The 22417-nt window shown below is 30.1% G+C and overlaps 4 protein-coding genes across 5 annotated transcripts; 2 read left to right on the forward strand and 2 right to left on the reverse strand.

Moving 5' to 3' along the window:
* The first annotated feature begins 329 nt into the window (after positions 1-329).
* LOC113553316 (drebrin-like protein) lies at positions 330-2478 on the forward strand. The gene is made up of 7 exons (XM_026956591.1): positions 330-738; positions 817-872; positions 1141-1253; positions 1327-1539; positions 1607-1771; positions 1830-2052; positions 2112-2478. The coding sequence occupies exons 1-7, from the start codon at positions 653-655 to the stop codon at positions 2249-2251; spliced, it is 996 nt and encodes a 331-aa protein (XP_026812392.1). The 5' UTR covers positions 330-652; the 3' UTR covers positions 2252-2478.
* Positions 2479-3785: 1307 nt separating this feature from the next.
* Positions 3786-9344, reverse strand: LOC113553395. The gene is made up of 3 exons (XM_026956709.1): positions 9176-9344; positions 5447-5840; positions 3786-4274 (listed from the first exon to the last, which is right to left on the reverse strand). The coding sequence occupies exons 1-3, from the start codon at positions 9342-9344 to the stop codon at positions 4076-4078; spliced, it is 762 nt and encodes a 253-aa protein (XP_026812510.1). The 3' UTR covers positions 3786-4075.
* Positions 9345-16461: 7117 nt separating this feature from the next.
* On the reverse strand, positions 16462-18330 carry LOC113554166. The gene is made up of 5 exons (XM_026957887.1): positions 18144-18330; positions 17658-17726; positions 17327-17402; positions 16899-17010; positions 16462-16836 (listed from the first exon to the last, which is right to left on the reverse strand). Exons 1-5 carry the CDS (start codon positions 18156-18158, stop codon positions 16653-16655), a joined length of 456 nt encoding a protein of 151 aa, XP_026813688.1. The 5' UTR covers positions 18159-18330; the 3' UTR covers positions 16462-16652.
* Positions 18331-18502: 172 nt separating this feature from the next.
* On the forward strand, positions 18503-21166 carry LOC113552740 (xylosylprotein 4-beta-galactosyltransferase). 2 transcript variants are annotated; one of them, XM_026955623.1, is made up of 6 exons: positions 18503-18736; positions 18808-18977; positions 19102-19286; positions 19357-19592; positions 19662-19808; positions 19891-21166. In XM_026955623.1, the coding sequence occupies exons 2-6, from the start codon at positions 18896-18898 to the stop codon at positions 20147-20149; spliced, it is 909 nt and encodes a 302-aa protein (XP_026811424.1). In that variant the 5' UTR covers positions 18503-18736; positions 18808-18895; the 3' UTR covers positions 20150-21166. The 2 variants fall into 2 exon arrangements, with proteins under 2 accessions (XP_026811424.1, XP_026811423.1); XM_026955622.1 differs by having other exon boundaries at positions 18872-18977.
* The last annotated feature ends 1251 nt before the right edge of the window (positions 21167-22417 follow it).

Raw genomic sequence — 22417 nt, forward strand, 5'->3', positions numbered from 1 at the left:
TAACTTGACTTTACCCGGGAACAATTGAACAAATGTTAAGTATAAAATACAGCGCGATATATTGTTATGTATCAGTATTATTCTATGGTATCAGATAAAGGGTTTTAGTTTATCAAAATAAATATAAAATTTTTAAATTTGTTCCATAACAGTATAACTATATAGTCAATATTAGGTATTTTTTAAAACAAAACACAAACTTAAGTGTACATAAATAATTGTTCCTCTAAAATTATATTTATTCCAACACTAATACACTAATATTTCTATAAAAAACATCTTCCAATTATTATTTGTTCCGAAAAGTATTTTTTCTAATAATAATTTTATCCACAAAGAATTTACTCCGATAGCCCCATTCGTTACAAATTATTTTGGAACAAAAAATCATTGGAACAAATGTTTTGTGGAACAACAGATATTATTCCATCTTGAATCATGCTTTTGACAGACAACAGCAACAAGCAGTGATAACACTGATAAAGTGATAAGTAAATTGAATAGTAAATTAGTGAATACTTGGTGAATGAATGAGTAACGACGATATTGTAGTCAAAATTTGACAACAGTTACATAAATATTAGTATAGTAAAAATTTATTTTATATTAAACAAGCTTATATCTACTTACATATACTTTGATTGTCACGAACATGTCCCAACTGGACGCGAACAAAAACAGACAGAAAATATTGGACACATGGAAAGATGTGGTAGATGACAAGACACCGACTAACTGGTGAGTACACTACACCAATTGTAGGCAATGAAGGATGTCTGACACTACAACATTAATAATAATTTTTTTTTATTGCAGGGCCTTGTACGGCTATGAGGGTCCAACAAACGTACTTAAGTTTATCAGTCAAGGAGGTATTTCTTTATATTTAGTTGCTTAAGTCATGACTAAAATATTATTTTATGTATTATTTATATTATATATCTGTCCAACAAGAGAACATATTAATTATGTATAACCTCAACTCTGCCATCGAGACCGCTTCCACTATTACAGTGTATGATATGGGGATACGTGAAAGAACCTATTTTTGAGGGATTGTGGCATATTCTCTTGCTAGACAGAATATAGGTTGTAAATTAATAAATTTAAAAATCTATTATATTTTTCTTATAATTGCAGAAGGGGGAATTGAAGAAATGAAAGAAGACTTAAATAGCTCTAAAATAATGTATGCATTCTGTCGAGTTTTAGACCCAAAGACTAGCCTTTATAAATGTGTTTTAATAAATTGGGTTAGTAAATGTTAATAAATTTGCAATGAATAAATGTTTCTTAAATTTAAAAAATCATATATGTTATTTTCAGCAAGGAGAAGGAGCGCCCATTGTTAGAAAGGGAACTTGTGCTAATCACATTCGAGATGTATCTAACATTTTAAAAGGGGCGCATGTAACTATAAATGCACGTAATGATGATGAGGTAGATACAGATATAATACTATCCAAAGTTTCCAAGTCATCAGGGTCAGTATACTCATTTAAAGAAAGACTTGATCAATCACAGCCACAAGAGAAAATTGTAAATTCATCAATACAATTTATTTTTATTTATATAGCAATATCTAATAAAAGAATAATTTTTCCAGGGTACTACTTATAAAAGAATTCAACCTAATTTAGAGATAAATTCTTCAGAAAGGGATAAGTTTTGGGCAGCTGAAGAAGAAAAAGAGAAATTAAGACAAGAAGAAGAACGAAAGAAAAAAGAACAAGAGCAGAAAAAAATAGAGGATGAAAGGCTGTTGCGAGAAGTAAGATACAATAAATATTTTATTATTCATATAAAAACCAAATTTGAAACTTTTATAGGACGCTGATAGACTAAGAAGAGATTCAATAACAGTTGAAGAAATTCAAAAAACCGAATCAAAACCTTTTGTTGCTACAACAGAACCAGAAATACCAAAAGATGTTAAAATTGAATTAGCAAAACCTGGATTAGTCACTGAAGAAATTGAAAATCAAAATAAACAAATTAATGTTGAAGATGATTTAGGAATTAAAGCTGAAGCCTTATACGATTACCAAGCAGGTAGCACAAAATAAATTTTTATTTTTAAATTAAATTTAACTTTATTTGTTATTGTCTAGCTGATGATACAGAAATTTCATTTGATCCTGGTGATATAATTTGTCATATTGATAAAATCGATCAAGGTTGGTGGCAAGGATTGAGCCCTGATGGTACATTTGGTCTATTTCCAGCCAATTATGTTCAACTTCTTCCTTAAGATTGAATTCTCTCATTTATACCATAATAATTACTAATTAGTATTTATATCTACAATTTTATTATTAATTTATCTCAATAGGTAATCGGTTGTGAAAACATGTTTAAGTCATGTTTAAGTTTAAAATATTTAAAACCAATGTTTTGGTAATAATTAAAATTATTGTTAATCTAGTAAAATATTTATTTATTTAATGTTTCTATTAAATTTTAATAACTATTTTTATTTTCATTTGCCATAAACAACCTCATTTAATAAATAAAAAAAAAAAGTATTTTTATTTTACAGTAAATAATAAATATTAGATAGTACATCTACATGTATAACTTTAATCATAGTTATTAGTTAACAACAATTGATTTTAGGAAATTGCTAATAAAAGAATATTTTACTAACATGAATCATTGATCAAGATTCCAAAAACGAAATAATATATACATTTGTTTTGGTGAACATCATTTTTTTTATCAATTTATAAATCATTGTTAGATTTTAAACAATTTTAACTCATAATGAATGTTTGTATTTCTTGCTAATTATTCTATTTACGTGTTAACTGTTAAATATAATATTATTACCATTTTATATGAATATGTCTAGTTGTATCTGTGTCGTTTATATTCATTGTATGTCACTATGAGTGGTTGTCAGATCAATGTCGTATTTGTGGGGAAAGAAGAATTAAGTTGATATATCTCCTCCTTAAGCCTTATTTCTTTTGTAATTTTTAAATTTTATTATTAGCAAACAATATCTAGTATACATATTATATACATTATACTCATTATATTATGCATATAACATGTATAAGAAGAAAGAATTGTTTTTAGTGCATGTATGAAAATTTAAAGTTTATGTACATTTTAAAGATATCTATATATATGTGTATTATAGATCAAACAAAAAAATCAGTTAAGTTTATTATTCTGTATAGCTCATACAAACCCCATCAATCTCAATACTATGAATAATGTCATATTGTCATACTAACAGAGAAGACAACTATACCGTCTATATCTATGCTGGAGAATACAGTATCCAACCCCAATAAATGGAGAGAAAAAATAGGCGACAATAAACACCTTATAGAACATTTCAATAATACTAAAAAAGGCAGTGATGATAAGGCCAAAAACTTTGACCCACTAGTATCTATTCCGAATTTATATACATTTATTATAGAGGGAGTTATTTATTTCCACCTAAATGAAAAATGGTTTGATTTTTGTTTCTGCCAACTAGTTTTTCCTAAATTATATGTATTTAAATTATAATTATAATTATTATATACTTTAATAACCACATCAAACTAACTAGGACTTTAAAGATACAATTTTCGTTAACCCAAAAAATTGTTTTGTTTAAAAAAATTTTACATGTGTCATGTTGTAGGTTGTAGAACTGTTTTCAAGAATTCCACATGGGTAATATAGTTTTAGTATTGCAATTTTTAATTGGCGTTATTGACATTTATTTAGAATATATATACATATATATTTAATATTTAATGTAGAACTATTTATACATTATTTTGGACACTTGAAATTTTAAAAATATATTAATATTAAGATGCGATAACACAGAATTATAAAATAGGTACCTACATCTTATTCTCACTATTTTGAAAACAAAATTATCTTCGGCATTCGCATTCTCCTCAAGTACAAGTAGTATTTCTTATTGTTTTTATTCTTATTAAGTTTAACATTGAACATTATATACTAAAATATTATGTTTAATATCTAATCCTTATAGTATAAATATGTATAATAGTATGATACATAATTTTATTTTTTATACAAACATAACATAGCACTTGAAATTCTACTTTTTAGATTCATTTGTGATAGGAACGGTCATAGGAAACCTTCCACACGGGACAGTTTCCATCTCTTCGATTTCTGCATTTGACACAATGATTGACACTGCTCTTTTGATCTTTGCCACAGTGATAGGTTTCAACTGTTTGACTGTTTGCGCCATGGCATGGAAGAATGCGTCCACCGAGTCCATATCTTCCAATCTGAATACAAGAATAGTGTCATATTATATTCGTATAGTATCAACCAAAATTAGGACAACGCCACAATATATAGGTACATAACCTAGTTAAGACTATCACTATTCACTTTATAGCTTTTTTGACAATAAACTAACCAGCCTTCTCCACGGACCACGGCCATGCAAATACAATTAATTGACCGCTAGGGCTCAACATGGTCGATTCACGACAAAGTTATCAATGCTCTTCTTCTCTCATAACAAACAATTATTTTATCCCTCCTTGTATTTTATAGATAAGTAGGTACATAGTTTTGTGCGGATCGATACAATATTACGATAAAGTTGAAATATTATTTTTTTGACAAACGTTAATTCACTAGCTAAATTTTAGAAGCTTTTTTTGAATCCTAAATTAGTATAAAATCGTTTGAAACGTATATCATTGTTTTATTTCTCTTAACATAATAGTTAATTAAACGGATGTGGATCGCAAACCATAGTTACCCACTACGTTTTATTAGCTAGTGCCCTATTAGAATTGTTAGATCCCTGCAGCTTTCCCGCAATACGTACCCGTTAAGCCGTTTACGATATAGGTAAATAGTAAACGTAGGTGTTGTTGTAGAATAGGTACCCAATAATGTTATTATCGGGCGCAACTCCTTTCGCTTAAAAATAATTATATTCTTTTCGCCCAGGGTTTCACGTTCAAAATTTTGGAAAGCACTGTTTCAAAATTATTTTGATAAAGCCATTTAACATAACTCAGAGTGCACTACGAGGAGGCAGCTTCTATAATTATCTAATCTCCTAAAATATATTGTTTTTGTGTAGGTACATTAAAATAATATTTGTGTTTTGTATTTGATGTGATTATCAATTGATAATTAATCAAATGGTTACACAAACACAACTTTTAAATTACCTATATTATAATTATTTGAATTTACAGATAAACAATCATTTTTTGAAGAGTAATAGTAGCTTGGAGCTTCTCATGGAGTTCTCTGAATTATGCTTAATAACATAATTAAACTAATTTTGAGACAATACTTCCCAAAATGTTGAACGTGAAACCGTAAACAAAAAGAATACAATTATTTTTAAACGAAAGGAGAAAACTACTTTATCATATTTGGTCGAAAAAAGTACCACCCTTATCATCGACCACCCTCTCACCGAGTAACTCACTTGTAATTTGTGGCGGCCGCCTGTTTGTACCGCTGGTCGCACAGAAAGTGTATGGACCGGTCCAAGGCCTCGTGTTCGCTGCACGTCTTGTCCATGTTGGACTGTTCGTAAAGCATTTCGGCGGCTGACTGTTGATCGTACGCCGATGATTCACATTCGTTGGTCTTGATATCGGTGGCCATTAGCAGTGAAGAAGTATCCTCGTCGTCGTTGCTACCGCCGTTGTCGTCCTCGTCACGGAAGGACACGTGTGGCAACAGGAACGCAATTTGTTTTTCTAGCTTGTATGGGCGCATGGCTGCCGCCGCAGTATACATCTCCATCGTCTTTTTCTTCTTCAAATGCCTGACGAAACCGTCCCGTAGCGTTTTCCAACGGACTTTCAACCGTTCGACTAAAATCACGAAAATATTAACGAAATTAATCTTACCAGTCGTCGAACATTTATTTAGGTAGATAAGGTACAACACTGTTGTCAGACGAGTTATGACTGATTAACAATAGTTTATTAATTTATTAAAATTATTAATATTTTATATAATGTATAGTAATAAAGGTATGGACTTTTGCATTAATTTTAAACTGGATTTATAAGTTAAGAAGAGGGAGAGAAACAAGACAAAACATTCCCCCTTCTTTGGAAAAAATAATGTGAATTTATAATTTAATGAATATTACCTAATTAAAACTTCTATATTGTTTATTGTAGCAAAAAAAGCTTAATAATAGACCAAACTCAATTACAATTTAACATAAATAATCTGACGAAATAGTATCAAACAGCTGGTTTTGCTTCCTCTTCGGAAAATCTTAATATATAATTTTCACTCAAAAACGTAAATATGAACAAAAAAACATTAAAATCAGTGAGTCCTAACTAAGTAACAAGTAAGTAGTAGAAAAATACTTTATGGTGTTTATAATTAATTTAAATTAATTTTTACTCAATTTGTACCTACTCGTTTGAAACTTTTCAAATATTTAGTTATTAAAATTACTTCTAAAATATAATCATCTAAAACAAAAATAATTCCAAAACTGTTAAAACTTTTCGAAAAAATTTCACTTTTATTAAAATCAATCTGTGTAGGCATGCCATATTATAATTTATAAGATAACGAAAAATAAACTATATTATTAGGTAATTAAGTAAATACATATAATATACCTAAACATCGTTTTTATTTTTGACTAGGTATTAAACAACACATAAAATAAAATGTACGAGTTAAATACTTTGGAGAAACAAAAGTATAAAAAAATTAAAAAATTAATTATTAAAATTATTTTATCCACCTTCCTCCGAAAGTTTTTTTCTTGCTACGACCTTGAATTGTGTATTATTATATTAGTTTTCATTAATTAGTGTACCTACCCATATAATTGTATATTTAGTATAAAAACTGAAATTATTAAAAAATTTTCCACAGATAGATTCTGAGTGTGTGAAAAATGTTATTTTGATTTTTAAAATGAAATAGGAAATCGAGCATCATAGTTTTGATATACCTATAGTCATAAATGAACCGTTAGCTTAACAAAAAACAAAAAAAAGTAATACGCGCCGTATGTCTGACGTACGTCTATCCGTCAGGTTAGTTCCGATTTGAATATATTATTAATAGGATGCGGTCGAATCATTGAAAATAGTCCGGTAAGTGCACTTTAAAACTCCGTCCTGACATTATTGTTTGTAATGCTCGTGGGACGAGGATATTCTCATTTATGTATGATGATATAATCGCGGAATTATTCTAGACAGTTCCCGTTATGATATACATTATATTCAGTACAATATATTTTTATGTTTATTTATTTTATTTTATTTTTAATTTCTATAAGAAGAATACTAGGCCGCAACGAATTCACTTGTACTGTATAGCGTTCGCATATTATAATAAATCCCTAAATGGCTAAACCCGTAATTTCATTTTAAGAGCACGAGAATTATCCCAGCGTAAAAAAGTGTGCCCCGTTTTATCAAAAGAACGCTATGAATGAATTGGGCTGCCGTAACCGACGTGACACTATAAGAACGATGTAGAAGCCGTACCAAATAAACAAACATGTTTATATTATAGACCATAAACTGAAATCAAAAACATAATGCATTCTAAAATTCATTAAGGTAAAATTTTTCAATTTATTTATCGACAATTATAATGTAGTATTATTAGCGAAAATTGAAATCTTTAGTGTATACACTTACGGAAAATTAATTCAGGTTTTAACTTGTCCCCTCCGGAGATCGGGGATTTTAGTAAAAAAAAATAGCATAATTGAGAAGTTACGTGCCCCATGCGCACCTAACCTATTTTTGAGCACTATATTATAATGACATATATAGCAATAAACCACAAATAAGGAGTAAACATACTACATACATATATATATACCGAGTATTATGGTAGCTAGGTTAGACCTTAAATACATTATACCTATATCGGCCATATCATTGATTTCAAACGTAATATTTCGTCAAAACGCGATAAACCGAATAATATATATTATACCGTAAAAATGCGTGAGGGTATTCGTATATGTCACATGTATGTAATTTAGTGCGATGCAAAAATAGGAACTCGGCGTGAATCGCAAAACCAACGCGTACAAAAAAAAAACAAACGTGCGATTTGTGTTTTCTGCAAAAATCGAAACAATTACGATGGTTTCTGTATACATGCCGTATCCAAGGTGATCGCACGCACGTACCTATCATGCGCAAATTATAATAATATTATATTTTTTTTCACTCTGAGCATATCCGTGATAATTACGAAGTTTCCCGCCCTATATATATATATGTATTTGACCGCGTATTGCACATACAGAATAATAAATTAATCTATATGATACGTTTAATATTCTGTATACATCACCAGTCACCGAAAATATGTGTATGTATACAATATATATTATAGTTCAACATTCCCTCGCGGACACCTCAAAATAACGGACGAAAGTTCAGCGACCGAGAGTGTCCGGTATTGAAAAGCCAGTTCAATTTAAAGTTTGTTTGCAAAATAACGTGTGCACTATTTGTATTTATTCGTTAGGGGTCGTTTCACTGTAATGTTTGCCTATTATGTATCACTACACGCGGTTAATGAATAATTTGGCGGGAAAACATCGGTTGATCGACTTACACGAACAACGTCAGTCGCCGCTAACATGTCCGCGCGAACCGCGGGACAATCAGACGTCGTATATAGAGGTTGTTAAGTGGGCTGACGAGTCGGAGATAGTCTTTAATTACCCATCTTATAATTTAACCGCTGTACAAATCCGAACATAAACCACGGTAAAGACTGTACATTTAGTATATTGCATATATTAAGCGTGCATCGGTCAGAGTAGTAACTGGTTAAAACATCATACTATGATCTAAGAAATCGTTAGTTTAAAATTTAAATCTTCACCCCGGAGTCAACCCCCCCCCAGACTTAGCAATAAGCCACTGTATAGTATTAACTACTAACCCAACGAAGTTTAAAGTATGACACGCCATTGAAACTCATGTATATGCATTATATACACGTTAACTGTTAAGTATAATCGTTATTAGTTATTATAATAGGTTCGTACACGACGAATAAGAATTATATATTGATATGTGTTTATCGTAATAAATTATATTACATCATAAATTATAATCCTAAAAATAGATTTATATATATATATATATATAGATAGAAGGATAGGTACTAGGTAGATATAACTATAACTGACCGGCCTGTTTGTCCTGAGAACCGACCACGGCGGAAGCCACTTCTTTCCACGCGGCGTTCTTGGCGCCGTAGTCCTTGAACACGTGCATTGACTGATCGTAGAGCACCGGTCGATCGCGCACCGCGGCCAACAGTTTTTCGTCGCGCACTTTGCTCGCCGCCTTTTTCATGTCGGGAACCGCAGATCGGACGGTGTGCGACTACTCTGACCGCGCACAACGGCGACGACGCGCGTATTATATTATTTTAATATATTAAAACGATATCATAATATTATTATATTTATATTTTGTATATCACACGACCAAAGCGATTTATATGATAATATATCACATTATATTTACAGGCGCTAAATAATAATAATAATAATAATTGTTATTATGACGTGGGTGCGTACATGCGCTGCGGGCGCGCGCCGTTATTTTTGATGTCGCGGAAACGTAATGAGAATAATATTATAATGATATTGACGTCGTATAATCGTCACTTAAAACCGTCGCCTGTACAACGCGTGCGGCAGCAGTCGTAGGCGACGTAAAGAATATTGTGCGTTGTTATGATATTATGCGCGCGTACGCGAATGCGCGACTGTGAGACGACGTGCGTGGGTTTTTAAGCGACGCTCGGACTGCGACTGCGACTGCGATTATAAAATAATACAACGATAATAATAATAAATTTTCCGTCGCCGCCGCCGTTATATGCGCCGCGCGCGCGGTATATTATAATGCGGTACGCGCGACGGCGGCCGAGGGAATCGCTGCTAGGCGTCGACGTCGCGCGTATAACGCGCAAACGTATACGCATGCATCGTATATGTGCGTGTGCCGTGTATACGTGTATATATACATATATATATATATATTAAATTATACACACGCGCACACGCACACGGCGAGGCAGAGTTATAAAACGTGCGCCGCGCGCGGAACGCGGCTCGGGCGACATCCCCGCCCGTCCGTCGAGCGGACCCGCGCGCGCGCGCGCGTTCGCGTTATTACGTGCACCACGCAGAGTATATACTCTCGGTCGTATCATAATATACGTACTATGTACACATGTATATCGTATATACGCGCGGCGTGTGCGTGTGCGCGCGCGACGTCGTAACGCGACGCGCAATCGATTGCGTGCACACCGAGGCGGCGGTAGTGTGTTGTCGCTATACACACAAACCGACGCCACCGCGCGTGCAGGACGCGGAGCACGGTAGCCGGCGGCGGGTGGGTGGGCTATAGCGACCGGCGGCGGCCCGGGCGGACGACGGAGTGTGGCGTGCGTGTACGCCGTACACCGCGGTGGATGGACGCGCGCGCCCCCGACATGTTGTTTTATAATAATATGATATAGATATATATATATATATGTCGCCACTGTATGATGTGTAGGTAATAATGTTATGCGCGTGTGTATGTAGACCGGATGACGCGACGCGACAGAGCACTGCGACGACGGGGTGATCGTACGGCGCAAAACGTCATGTCGCATATTATGTACATTAACGATATTCGGGTACAAAAACCGAAAAACTTTCTCCCCCTCCCTCTTTCCGTCCCCGAACACGCGCGTTTTCGACTTTAATAATAATTTATATTTTTATAATGTACGCGCGCGCGCCCGCAATAATTTTTCGTTACGTTTCACTCGTGAAATTTACGCAGTGTGACAGCGAGAAGAGGGATGATGAGAGTGATGCGGACTTGTAATCATTTGCCTCGCCTGTAACAATTTTTCTAACCATAAAACACACACAATCTATTGTAATGTTTTTTATTAGCCTTAAGGTTCTCGAGGAACAGTTTACAGTTACGTTATTAAACATTATATGAGCAGTCAATGAGCCAAAGTCCCAAATTTGAAATGTCCTTTTTATTCGTCCATTTATTTGGCCGTTCTAATTCGATTTTTTTTTTGTCTCCAGAGTGTTTTTTTCATCTCCAGAGCTACGTAATTTTCTCGTCCCACCATCGCGATTGTTTTTAAATTTATAAAAATATGATGCCAATCATAATAATATTAAACATATTTTTATTGTCGTCTGACCGTACTAGATGTTACACTATTATAGTATTATGTAACTGTACACGCGCGTTACCGATTTCGGAGATCGTCTCCCCCTCCTCCCGCCGTCCGCCGTATGTTTTTATAACAATATTAATATAATATTATCGCGTTTTTAACTTGCCCGCGCACACCCCGTGACCAGTTCGCAGCGGCGCGCGATAATATCATTACACGCGCTGCGCCGCAGAATGCCCGAATCGGCTGAATGCTTAACACTATATCTTTGTTATCGCTAATATAAATTATGCGTAAGCCCCGCGCGGAGAACTTCACCAAAGTTATTATTGTTGTGACTATAATATTTTTCAATTTTATGAAATGCACGCAACGATGTGCGAAGCACGTGGCGCGAATGGTGGGCGTGTTGTGTCTCACCGCAAAACATCCCGACAAAATAATATTATTCTCCGTACTCGCGAATCCGTCTGATGGATCCATCTCAGTCCGTGTTCGTGATGAACGAAACGTTTTGCAACTGTGGCATAATATTATTATGTTTTTAGTCGCGCGTGCAGACCGGTGCAGGTTATGAATGTTATGATGATAACATAACGACTGTGTGACATTATTATACGGTTATATATTAAAATATTAGGTATGCGCGATTATTTTTATTTACTAAAACCAAATAGATTATAATCACGTGTAAAGATTAAAATTACAACACTGCATTTAAGTTAATTGGCAATAATAAGCCATGCTTGTGACGAACGTCGGGGTATTAATAATATTTATATAGTTTCACTTTTAAGTTTTAATAATACATCTAAAATGCTATTAAAATAAATAAATAAATTACAATTCGTATAACAACAACCAGTGTACAATAGCAATCCTGTTTGATAAATGATGATTATTCGTATTATTGAATATTATTATGGATGTTTTATTAACATTGGTATCCAGTATTCGGCTGAACATTTATTAGGCCCAAATAATCCAAAATTTATTGTTATTGCGCAAATTTAAAATATATACTATAATTTATCAGAGCGAACGACAATGTGCCGTGTCAGGTTTAAGCTGCATGATGTGTATCTTTACATGAGCCAATTCAATTTGTTTTTCTCACCCGCATATCTCTACTTCCTAAACTTGTAACATAAAATGTTAAAATAATATTAAAGCTATTTCAAAGGGGGAGGTTATCACATTTTTCACTCCTCATCGATAAAATTATAGGTCACTTCACAATTATAGGCACTTCCTGTAAAAGTTGAAACGTGAAATTTAGCACAAAGATAATTCATATTTGTGTAAATAAAGGCAAAAGTTTGAAAAATTCAATTTTCTTAATTAATGCTATTTCGGAGGGAAGTTCTAAAAGTTTTAAGTACTATTGAACTAATAATAATAATGATAATTTACTATGATGGTAATAAAAAATAAATACCTAATATGATAATATTCATTAAAGACGTAAAAACTTTTTCCAGAAGTTTTATCATGTCAAAGTCGCCACCAGACTTATGTTACTCATGAACCAATTTAAGCTGGCTGCGCACGGAACGGTTTGACCACGCGCGTTTTGGATTATGATCCGTGGTGATTAGAAACCGCTTCCGCGGCTTGCTTATATACATAGGTGGTTTTAAAATCGATTTTTAAATATTTTTTACAAAACTGCCGCTAACAAATCACCGCGATCAAACCACTCCGTGCGTAGCCAGCTTCACACAAATCAGTTAGTGCTCTTATTTACAGAACTTAAATAGAAAAACTTAAACAGAAATTAAATAGAATCGACATCACTCGCCGTGTAAATATGTAAATATGTAATATAGAGTAAATATGAACAAAAGTAAAATAATTATATAAGTAAATGCATGCAGTATATTTTCACAAATAAACAAAATATGAATGCATCAAGATCAAGTTATATAATGTGGTACTTAGGAGGTGCTATGTACTGCGTGTTGCCTATACAAAAGTCGTATGAATTTACATGTAAATTTAAGGGAAAGGAAACATACTTTTCTTACCTCTTTACGCGATAGCTGTGATACGTCAAATATAATTAACAGTTTTTGGACTTCCTATCCTAAGTAACAAACTTGCATCGTGCATGCTGTATAGAACATATTGTGCACTGTTAAAGTGTAGAATAAGGTTTAGACTATCTACAGGTGCAGCCTGCAGACAGCCGACGCTGCGTCGTTATCGACATAACCTGCATAATCGCACACACACACACACACACACTACACTATAAATATTAATCATCATTCATTACTTATTAGGTTGAAAATCCAACTTTATTGTATTAAATGACTAAAATTATTTAACTACGAAACTCAATTTAAAAAAAATTTAAAAAGTATTGTGTTTGTTAATTGCCATCATTTTTTATTTAATGGTCCATATTTTTAATAAATTATATTTGTATTTAAGCAACGCCAATCACGGTTAATCTAACAAGCCAACAGCGGGACCATGAAGCAAAAAATAATATCGTAGCCAAATGCGACACTGTGCCCTCGTCTTCTGCAGCGCCGGAAGCTACCCCGGGCAGGACCCCAATATCCAGAGCCAAAAACCGCAGAAGTCCCATGGAAGAGAGTGATAAAACAACCGAAGAAAGAACGCAAAAAACCCTAAGCGTAGACCAAATGTGTCATTGTTAAGTCGTTGACTTCTTCAAACATGCTTAAAACGATTAAAGCTGATAAATAAGTTCAAGTACCAGGCAATCTCATCAGTGTATTAAATGAGACCATAAGCGGCCATCTCTGTGTGCAGTGTAGTACTAGATCGGGAGTCAACTGACACAAGAGTCTTGACTAAAGTAATCATACAAGCTATTGGAAGTGGTACTAACTGCACCAGACTGTTTGACACACGTTGGTTAGAACTTAGAGATCAAGGACGTGGGTGAAGAAACAACAGATAAAGAAATCACCCAGGCAGTAAGAACGGCGACGAAATCCCTGACCAGCTTCAAGAAACTTTCAAACGAAAATTTGAACAAGGTTAAATAACTCGTTTGAATTTCGATTTAGTCGTCTAACCAAATAAAAAAGGTGATTCATATTTGAAAAATAATTAAAAATATAAGTACCTAACTATCGCCACATGACGATTTATGTAAGAATAAGGAGTCTTCCTTATTTTATCTTTATTATTATTAAAAATCTCGAAAAATCAGAAATTGAAAAAATTAATTATTAAAGGTAAAATAGGGGTGTCTATGATGGGGTCTCGAAATGTTATTAATGGATCACCAATAATTTTACACCAAATGAAAAAGTTATATACTATGTATACTATGACTATTAAATAAATATATATTATATACTCGCATTGTGTTGGTAGGAAGGGAAGTCGTATTATTGTCGGTTGTGAATCAAAAAAGGTTGCGCATCACTGGTATATATTATGCCATAGTATATTCCCAATAGATAGATGTAGCCTAATAAATCGGCGTATATTTTCATGTAGGTTGTAGGTAACAGATTGTCTCATAGGAACGTACGGAGCTTTTTGAAGAACAGCCAAAAATATCTTAAAATCAGTTAAAAATGTCTTGTGTAAGTAGGTATTCAATATAAGTTTTATCTTAATACACATTAAATATACTAAATAAAAAAAAAAGTAAGTATTGTGAACTATATTAAACAATAATCAATTTCCGAATACGCTCACGTTAAAATTCATTTATTATAATATAAATATATAGTATAAGCACTATAAGCACGCATCTCAATACGTACTGCGTAGCATCATACTACATCTATAGATACCACCTAATATTTGGCTTATAATATATAATATATTAGATGAAATTAATTGATATATTTAAGTATATTAATCTGAAATTCGAACAGCAACTTTAAAATAAAAAAATACTTTTACTGTCTGCTGGACGGATCATTTTTTAATGCTTCAACTGGTATTAATTGTAAAATTAAACTTTCGGCGTTCAGCGAAGCCATAACAAAAGGATTACAATAGGTCAATAGACGACTAATGTACGCAAATCGTTTCGTTCAATATTTAACCAAATATTTTATAAAAAAAAAAGCACCAAATAGTCAAATACTCAAATGTATTATTATGATATAAATGATATGATTAACATTGTTAATAACATAAATTCGAATAGATGTGTAATTATTTTGTGTATACACAAACACAAAATTTAAAATTGTTTATGTACTACTGTAATAGTAACTATCCTTAATGATTTGAAACTAAAAAAAGTTATGGAACACTTATATATTTAGTGGTAGCATGACTTAGAATTTATGTGAAACGGGAATCGATTAATATTCAATAATTAATAATAAAATAAATAATAATTGATGGAAACGTGTATTTGTATATCGTCCGTTAAAAATGCAATGAAGCTGTGTCAAGAAATATTAATGGATTAATTTTATATGACTGGCAATTGACAAAGACATGAAGCATTATGCACCCCCGCACTTCAAACCACCCACCTTCAAACCCAACAAATATAAAATATTTTATTCCGTGATAAATTTATCGCAAATAAAATATTATAATAACCTTATTTTAACGTTTTAAACTATATGACGTATTATAAATGTATATTGATTTTTGTCCAAAATTCAAGTGTTACGCTGAGAATAATTTATGGTTTTCTTTATGCCACTTCGATTTTACATTGAATTAACTTATCATTTATAAACACGATATTGACATAATATTATAGCTAGTTTTTTTAAGGCGGCGTTTTGAATAGGCAATTTAAGTACTTACAGGAGAATAATAAAATTATAGAATCAATTCGTATTTAACATTTTAATGGATCAATATTATTTTCTTTCTACATAATATTTCTTTGTAGCTCTATACAATATGTATTGATAGAATTATGTTTGATTTAACTGACTTTGGAAAATACTAATTTTCAAAATAAAGTAAGTTTTTGATTTGAAAATGTACACTTAAAAATGTGCTTTTTTATTATTAATTAAATCAACTAAAATATCGAATCACTTAATTTATCAACTAATGTTCAATTGTACATTATTACTTATTTATTATTTACTTTGAATGCATCAACTAATTAATTAAATTAATGATTAGTAGTCATAATGTAATTAGAGTTTAATTCATTTAATATTAATAATGAATGTGCATTTCAAATTAATGGAAAATCTTTAAACTAAAAATGTGTTTAAACTTTTTATTTTTTAGTTTTAAAACAATATAAAATAAACAACAGTATTTTATTTAATAACAATATTTATTGACAAAACAAAAAAAAAACACAATAATTAAACATTCATAAAACATACCAACATTGGTCATTTCAGCTTCTAACATCAGTCAATATTACTAAAGCTGGTCAACACAATATTTATGGTATATTTGATTTATTTTATATAAAATGTATGTCATTTATTTTTATGGAAGTTATGTTAAATAATTAAAATTAGTAAAAAATCTCAAAGAATTGTACACCTTTGCAAAACCAAACTGCAACATTGATTATCAGTTTTAGTTGCATGTTGCGGTGGTATCAAGTCTAAGTCCTCAGATTCTATAGATCCGTGAAATTCTTGTAGACTGAAAGTATCGCTCAATGTTTGCCTAGCCTTTGGTCCAGGAAAAAACCGTATTTCCATTTCACTATAAAAATAAGCTAAAATGTACATTTTTAACTTTAAGATGAATATATGAATAAAAATTACCTGTCAGATGAATCCCAATCTACTAATACTGGTAATTTATCTATCTTGGATGATTTGCTGTTCGGAACAGCCATTTGGTTATATTCCATCAAACCTGGTTTAGCATATTGTTCTGTTGTAAATCACAAAAATAATTTAATCATAACCCAATAAAAATAAGATTGTAAAACAACAAATTCTACAGGAATAACAACAATAAATAAATGAAAACTAAAATTGATAAAAAAAAATCTTACCACTGTTTTTCTTTCATCGTGCATTCGTGCATGATAAAATAATTCAAAAATTCAGTTAATGTTAAAGAAACATAAAGCTAAATCTAAACAAAATATACAAAAATAAAAATAAAATAGGATGTTTTTCTACAATAAAACCATACAATAATAAATAAAATAATATGTTGATTGTTAACTGGTTTATCGACTTGCCCATTTTTTTCTGGAAAAATGAAGGTTTTGTAACTCTCATCGAACAATCACTTGTGTTGCTGTCTTCGTCACTGTTCTACAATAAACATAAAACATTTATTTCATATGGTATACTGTGTTTTTTTACATATTGTATATATTTATATAATTTTAATATAATTATTGTGTTAAAAAAATGAAATATTTATAAAATAAACAACATTTAATACCTAGAAAGTTAATTAAACTGAATGATCTAAAAGTTTAAGATTAAATTTAAACTATTATAGCGTTATAAATATTTTATACACAATAACATTAAATCAGTATATAGCATATTGTATATAGTTACTCTGTCATTATCTTCTGTTGTAGTTTTATGACGCTTTGTAGTATCGCTGTCTATTCCACTATCGTCCATCTAAAATACACAATTCACTATAATATAACTTGTACAGAAAACAAAACACTAAATAGTTTGACTGTTTGACACAAATTTGAAAATAGTGCTATAATAACTGGATACGTGATTGCTTTTAATACACACATTCATAATAAAAAATCTCCAACTTGTACCCAGTTACAACCACAATTAAAAAATATGAATTAATTTCATAGACAGACATCTAGAGACGAAAGGCATAGAGGGACTTAGACTTCCTCTCAAATTGAAATTTTATTATTACTGCTATTCATGTTTTTATCATTACATCTTCCTAAAAATTCAACTAAATGTCCGCTAATGATTAATTTTACTATTTCTTTTGACGCGATTACAACACCAGATTCTACATTATAGAAAATCAAATTTAAATTAAATATAAAATTTAACAATTACCATTATTGACGACATTACGAATGATTAAATTTCTAATCTTGTTAACCACACATTAATTAGTAAAAACTTTAAAAGTTAAATAATATCTGAAATCTTAATTAAATATTTTTTTTGTTTAGTAGTATTGGAGACGGTACTGCGGTAGTTCGGTGGTAGTACGTCTGGACGTACTCACGTACTATTAAGTATTTACGTATTAATCATAATATTCAGTCATAACAAGTCTATACCTGTTTATCTTGTCATTTACAACCGTGGTTTGAAGTGATAATAAAGATTTTTTTTGATAACACAATAGAAACGCAAGATAATAATTCTCTGATATATAGTCCGATAGTCGGTACTTAAGAACTTCGGTAGATATTTTGCATTGATAATAATTAAAATTTACTGGTGCCGATGTTTAAATGTTTTTTTGCCTAGAATTAACTTGCTCCAAATAAAATAAATAAATTGGTTACCTAAATACGTTAAAAATAGGAAACATTTTTAATATACATCATTTACAATGATCGAAGGATTAATTTTCGAATATTTCGATCGTATTAAATGTACTTTCAGCAAAATTGAAATTGGACTAATCTAAATAAATGGTATATAAATAAAAGTAATTGTAATTAAATAAGTAAAATATTTTTTAAGCAATTAAAGATTTTCTTGTTAGTGGTGGATCAATTGCAATGTTCTTACTTCTAACTGAATTATGATCATTGTAATATAATCTTTAGAAAATCAACACAAATTTAACAATCATGATGTTTAAAGCAAAAATTTTATTAATTGGAGTCATACTCACTTTGGTAATCACTCTATTATTGTCACTGTTGTATGTGCGTAAGTACCTATATTCTGCATTACTTATTCTATTGTTATCTGATAAATGTGAATGAAATATTAAATATTTATCATTTAGTTTTAGTTTTTATAGATACTTAAATTTTTATTTTTTTTTTTTTAGGAGAACTTGAAAATGGTGGAAATATACGCTCAAAAGAACAGGCTTCTTCCATGTTCAAGGGCAATAAACTTGGCATTATAATACCATTTAAAGAAAGGTTTGACGAGCTTTTAGAATTTGTACCACATATTAATTCGTTCCTAAAAAACCAAGATGTAGTCCATGAAATATTTGTTATCAACCAAGTAATTAAACTGTCATATTTAAGTATGATTATAATAAATTTAAAAATATTCTTTTTTATTTAACATTCAGGTTGATCAGTACCGTTTTAACAGAGGTTCATTGATTAATGCTGGATTTAAAGAAATAATGTCCTTATATAGCATGATTGATTATATAGCTATGCATGATGTTGATTTATTACCTCTTAACCCCGCACTTGATTATCATTATCCTCCAACTGGTCATGTTAACCACATTGCTGCACCTTATTTGCATCCACGATACCATTATGCTTCATTTGTGGGTGGCATTCTACTTATTACCAAGTATGTAATTTATATTTTATTTTTAAAAATTTGTTTTTTTATTTGTATTTATTTATTTTATTTTATTAGAGAAGACTTTATACAAATTGATGGCTTAAGCAATAATTATTGGGGTTGGGGTCTTGAAGATGATGAGTTCTATTTACGTCTTAAAGAAGCCAAGATAGGTATCCATAGACCAGGAAATTTAACAACAGGCATATCAAATACATTCAGGTAAAAGAATCAATTTGTATAATTACACATATTTTAAACAAGAAAACTTTGTAAAATTAAAGTTTAATTCCAATTTTTTCAGACACAATCATGATCGAACTGTTAGAAAACGCGATATGACAAAATGCTATAACCAACGCGAAGTAACAAGAAAACGTGATAGACACACTGGATTACATAATGTTAATTATTTTGTAAAAAAAAAACATGAGTTGCTCATAGATGGTGTACCTACACTAGTGTTGGATATAGAATTAAAATGTAATAAGACTTTAACTCCTTGGTGCTTATGTTCAGAGTATGGTATAAAAAATACTAAAAATGTTAAAAAAGGCAAGTAAATATTATATTTAAAGTAAAATGATATTTAGGTTGAGTTTATTCGTGAGATTAAATTTTATAGCTGTGAATTTTATTATAATGTTAATATTACTCAGAAAGTACAAATTTATATTTTATAACTAAATACCAAATTTCACAAATTTATCACTAAAACCTTTCAACATTAAAAAAAAAAAAAAAAAAAAATTGAATCTGAGTTAGGTATAAACTTGCCTAATATAAAATCTAACATATTATGTAGGACAAATTTAAATAAAGGAACACATTATGAAATTATCTACTATATTTATTATTTGTTTGACAAAGTTAAATATATTTAGCTTCTTTTAACTTACCACATTAAATATGCACTGAACTTCATTACTATTTAGTGATGCAGTACATCTAAACAGATACTTCAGTACCTCAATAAAAATAGTGAGTGTATTAAAGTCCCTTGTATATATTTACTATACCCCATAACAATTAACTTGTGACACAGTAATTGTGTTCAAATTAAATATTAGTAAATAAATATGTATAAATATAAAATTGACATAACTAATTATTATTATTATTTTTTAAGAAAAAACTAGTAAGGCGACAGATTAATGTCTCAAAATAATCAACCTAGGACATAATTTTTTTGAGAGACGGCAATTTTGTATTAAACTTATATTTTGTATATTTCTTATATCAATTATTTTGTTTAATAGCAGGCTTATTTAAACCTTAATTATTCTCTAAATACCTATTGTATAATATCCCACTTCACAATTACGATGATTCATAAAATATAAAAGTATGAACCTAAACAATTATTAGTCAAACCATGTTTATTTTTGTTGGTGTATAATTGAAACAATACAAAAAAAGTTAACTAGGGGCTGCAATGGTATAAATCCGTCCCTGATCTAGTAAAAATTTAGCATCTATAAAAATAAGCCTTATTATAATTGTGTTCATATAAGTTAGTAATAAGTTATAAAATATACATTTTTAATTATTATTTTATTATGTTATTGTTGATTGGATTCTCTTGACTATTATTATTATTGTTTTAAAAATTGTTATTATATTATTTGTAAAAAATACAGAAATATTCTGTTATTAGCTTAAAAAAGTCGACTTAACTTTTGCTTATATTATAATTCAGTATATTGTATTGTTATGTTTCAATACATTGTATTCTAAGATGTTTAAATTGTGGTAATTTCTGAACTATAATAATATAATTATAATATATAATACTATAGTGATATTATAAATCAAAATAATTTAAACACTGTAGGAAACTGTAGATTTGTAAAATGTAATTTTTGTTTTTTAGTTTTATAATTCTATTAATTTTTGATCTCATCAAACATGTTTAGCCATAATGTTTTTGTTACCAAAAAAATTATAAATATATTTTTCTTTATTTTAAGTTTATTTAAACTTTTCAGCAATATTGTTTTTTTTTCAGTCAATATAACGTTATATTCAGTATTATAATAGTTGCTCAAAAAAAATGTTAAATACATATTAATTTAATGTATTCTTTAATAAATAATAAAATTATTTATTATACATTTAATAAGATTACAAATTTTTTTTTTATATACTTTATTCGACTTTCTAGAAATATATTGTTTGCTTTATCATTTATCAAAAACTCCTTAATTAATCTATTCTTATGTTTTTTTGTTATTAGATGAATGAAGATATTTTAAAACAAATAAAACAAAAAATGTTTTATATAAAATGATTATGGCATAAGCAAGATATGTTGCTATAGATACAAAAAAAACATATTTTTAATATATAGGTATATCATTCCTTTTAAGTTTTCCCCCTGGTTCTTACAAAATACACTTTATAATCAACTATAATCTATGGAATCCTATGTCTAAATATGTATCTACCTTGTTTGTTTGAATAAGAATTGAGAATTTAATAAATTTTAAATGTTTTATAAATAGTGATCATTTATAAAGTATCATACATTATTCTTTTATTTCTCAAGTCAAATCAATATTTATTTAATTTATTAAAATGTTATTAAATACTAAAATATTAATTCAATGACCAATAATTATTCATCCACCAGAAAGTAAAAATAAATACATTTTTTTAGTTCATAAATAATTGCATATAATATATTATAATATATAATACTCCAATTATTTATATTCAATTTTTATAAGTTCTTTATACTTCCTATACTTTATGTTTAATATTATGAAGGTTCTTTATTAATATTGGCTAATGACGTATGGGCTATGTTACAATGCTACATAGTTAATATT

Source organism: Rhopalosiphum maidis, chromosome 2, assembly GCF_003676215.2.
Source record: "Rhopalosiphum maidis isolate BTI-1 chromosome 2, ASM367621v3, whole genome shotgun sequence".
NCBI lineage: Eukaryota > Metazoa > Arthropoda > Insecta > Hemiptera > Aphididae > Rhopalosiphum > Rhopalosiphum maidis.

Coding starts and splice junctions, on each gene's coding strand:
- LOC113553316 (XM_026956591.1), top strand. CDS start 653: ATGTCCCAACTGGACGCGAACAAAAACAGACAGAAAATATTGGACACA. Junction 1,254..1,326: donor AATGTGTTTTAATAAATTGG/GTTAGTAAATGT, acceptor TGTTATTTTCAG/CAAGGAGAAGGAGCGCCCAT. Junction 1,772..1,829: donor ATGAAAGGCTGTTGCGAGAA/GTAAGATACAAT, acceptor AAACTTTTATAG/GACGCTGATAGACTAAGAAG.
- LOC113553395 (XM_026956709.1), bottom strand. CDS start 9,344: ATGAAAAAGGCGGCGAGCAAAGTGCGCGACGAAAAACTGTTGGCCGCG. Junction 5,841..9,175: donor TTCTCAGGACAAACAGGCCG/GTCAGTTATAGT, acceptor TCGTGATTTTAG/TCGAACGGTTGAAAGTCCGT. Junction 4,275..5,446: donor GCGGCCGCCACAAATTACAA/GTGAGTTACTCG, acceptor TCTTGTATTCAG/ATTGGAAGATATGGACTCGG.
- LOC113554166 (XM_026957887.1), bottom strand. Junction 17,011..17,326: donor ATTTTTCCAGAAAAAAATGG/GCAAGTCGATAA, acceptor GATTTACAACAG/AACAATATGCTAAACCAGGT. Junction 16,837..16,898: donor GATTGGGATTCATCTGACAG/GTAATTTTTATT, acceptor TTATTTTTATAG/TGAAATGGAAATACGGTTTT.
- LOC113552740 (XM_026955622.1), top strand. Junction 18,978..19,101: donor ATTGTCACTGTTGTATGTGC/GTAAGTACCTAT, acceptor TTTTTTTTTTAG/GAGAACTTGAAAATGGTGGA. Junction 19,809..19,890: donor GGCATATCAAATACATTCAG/GTAAAAGAATCA, acceptor CAATTTTTTCAG/ACACAATCATGATCGAACTG.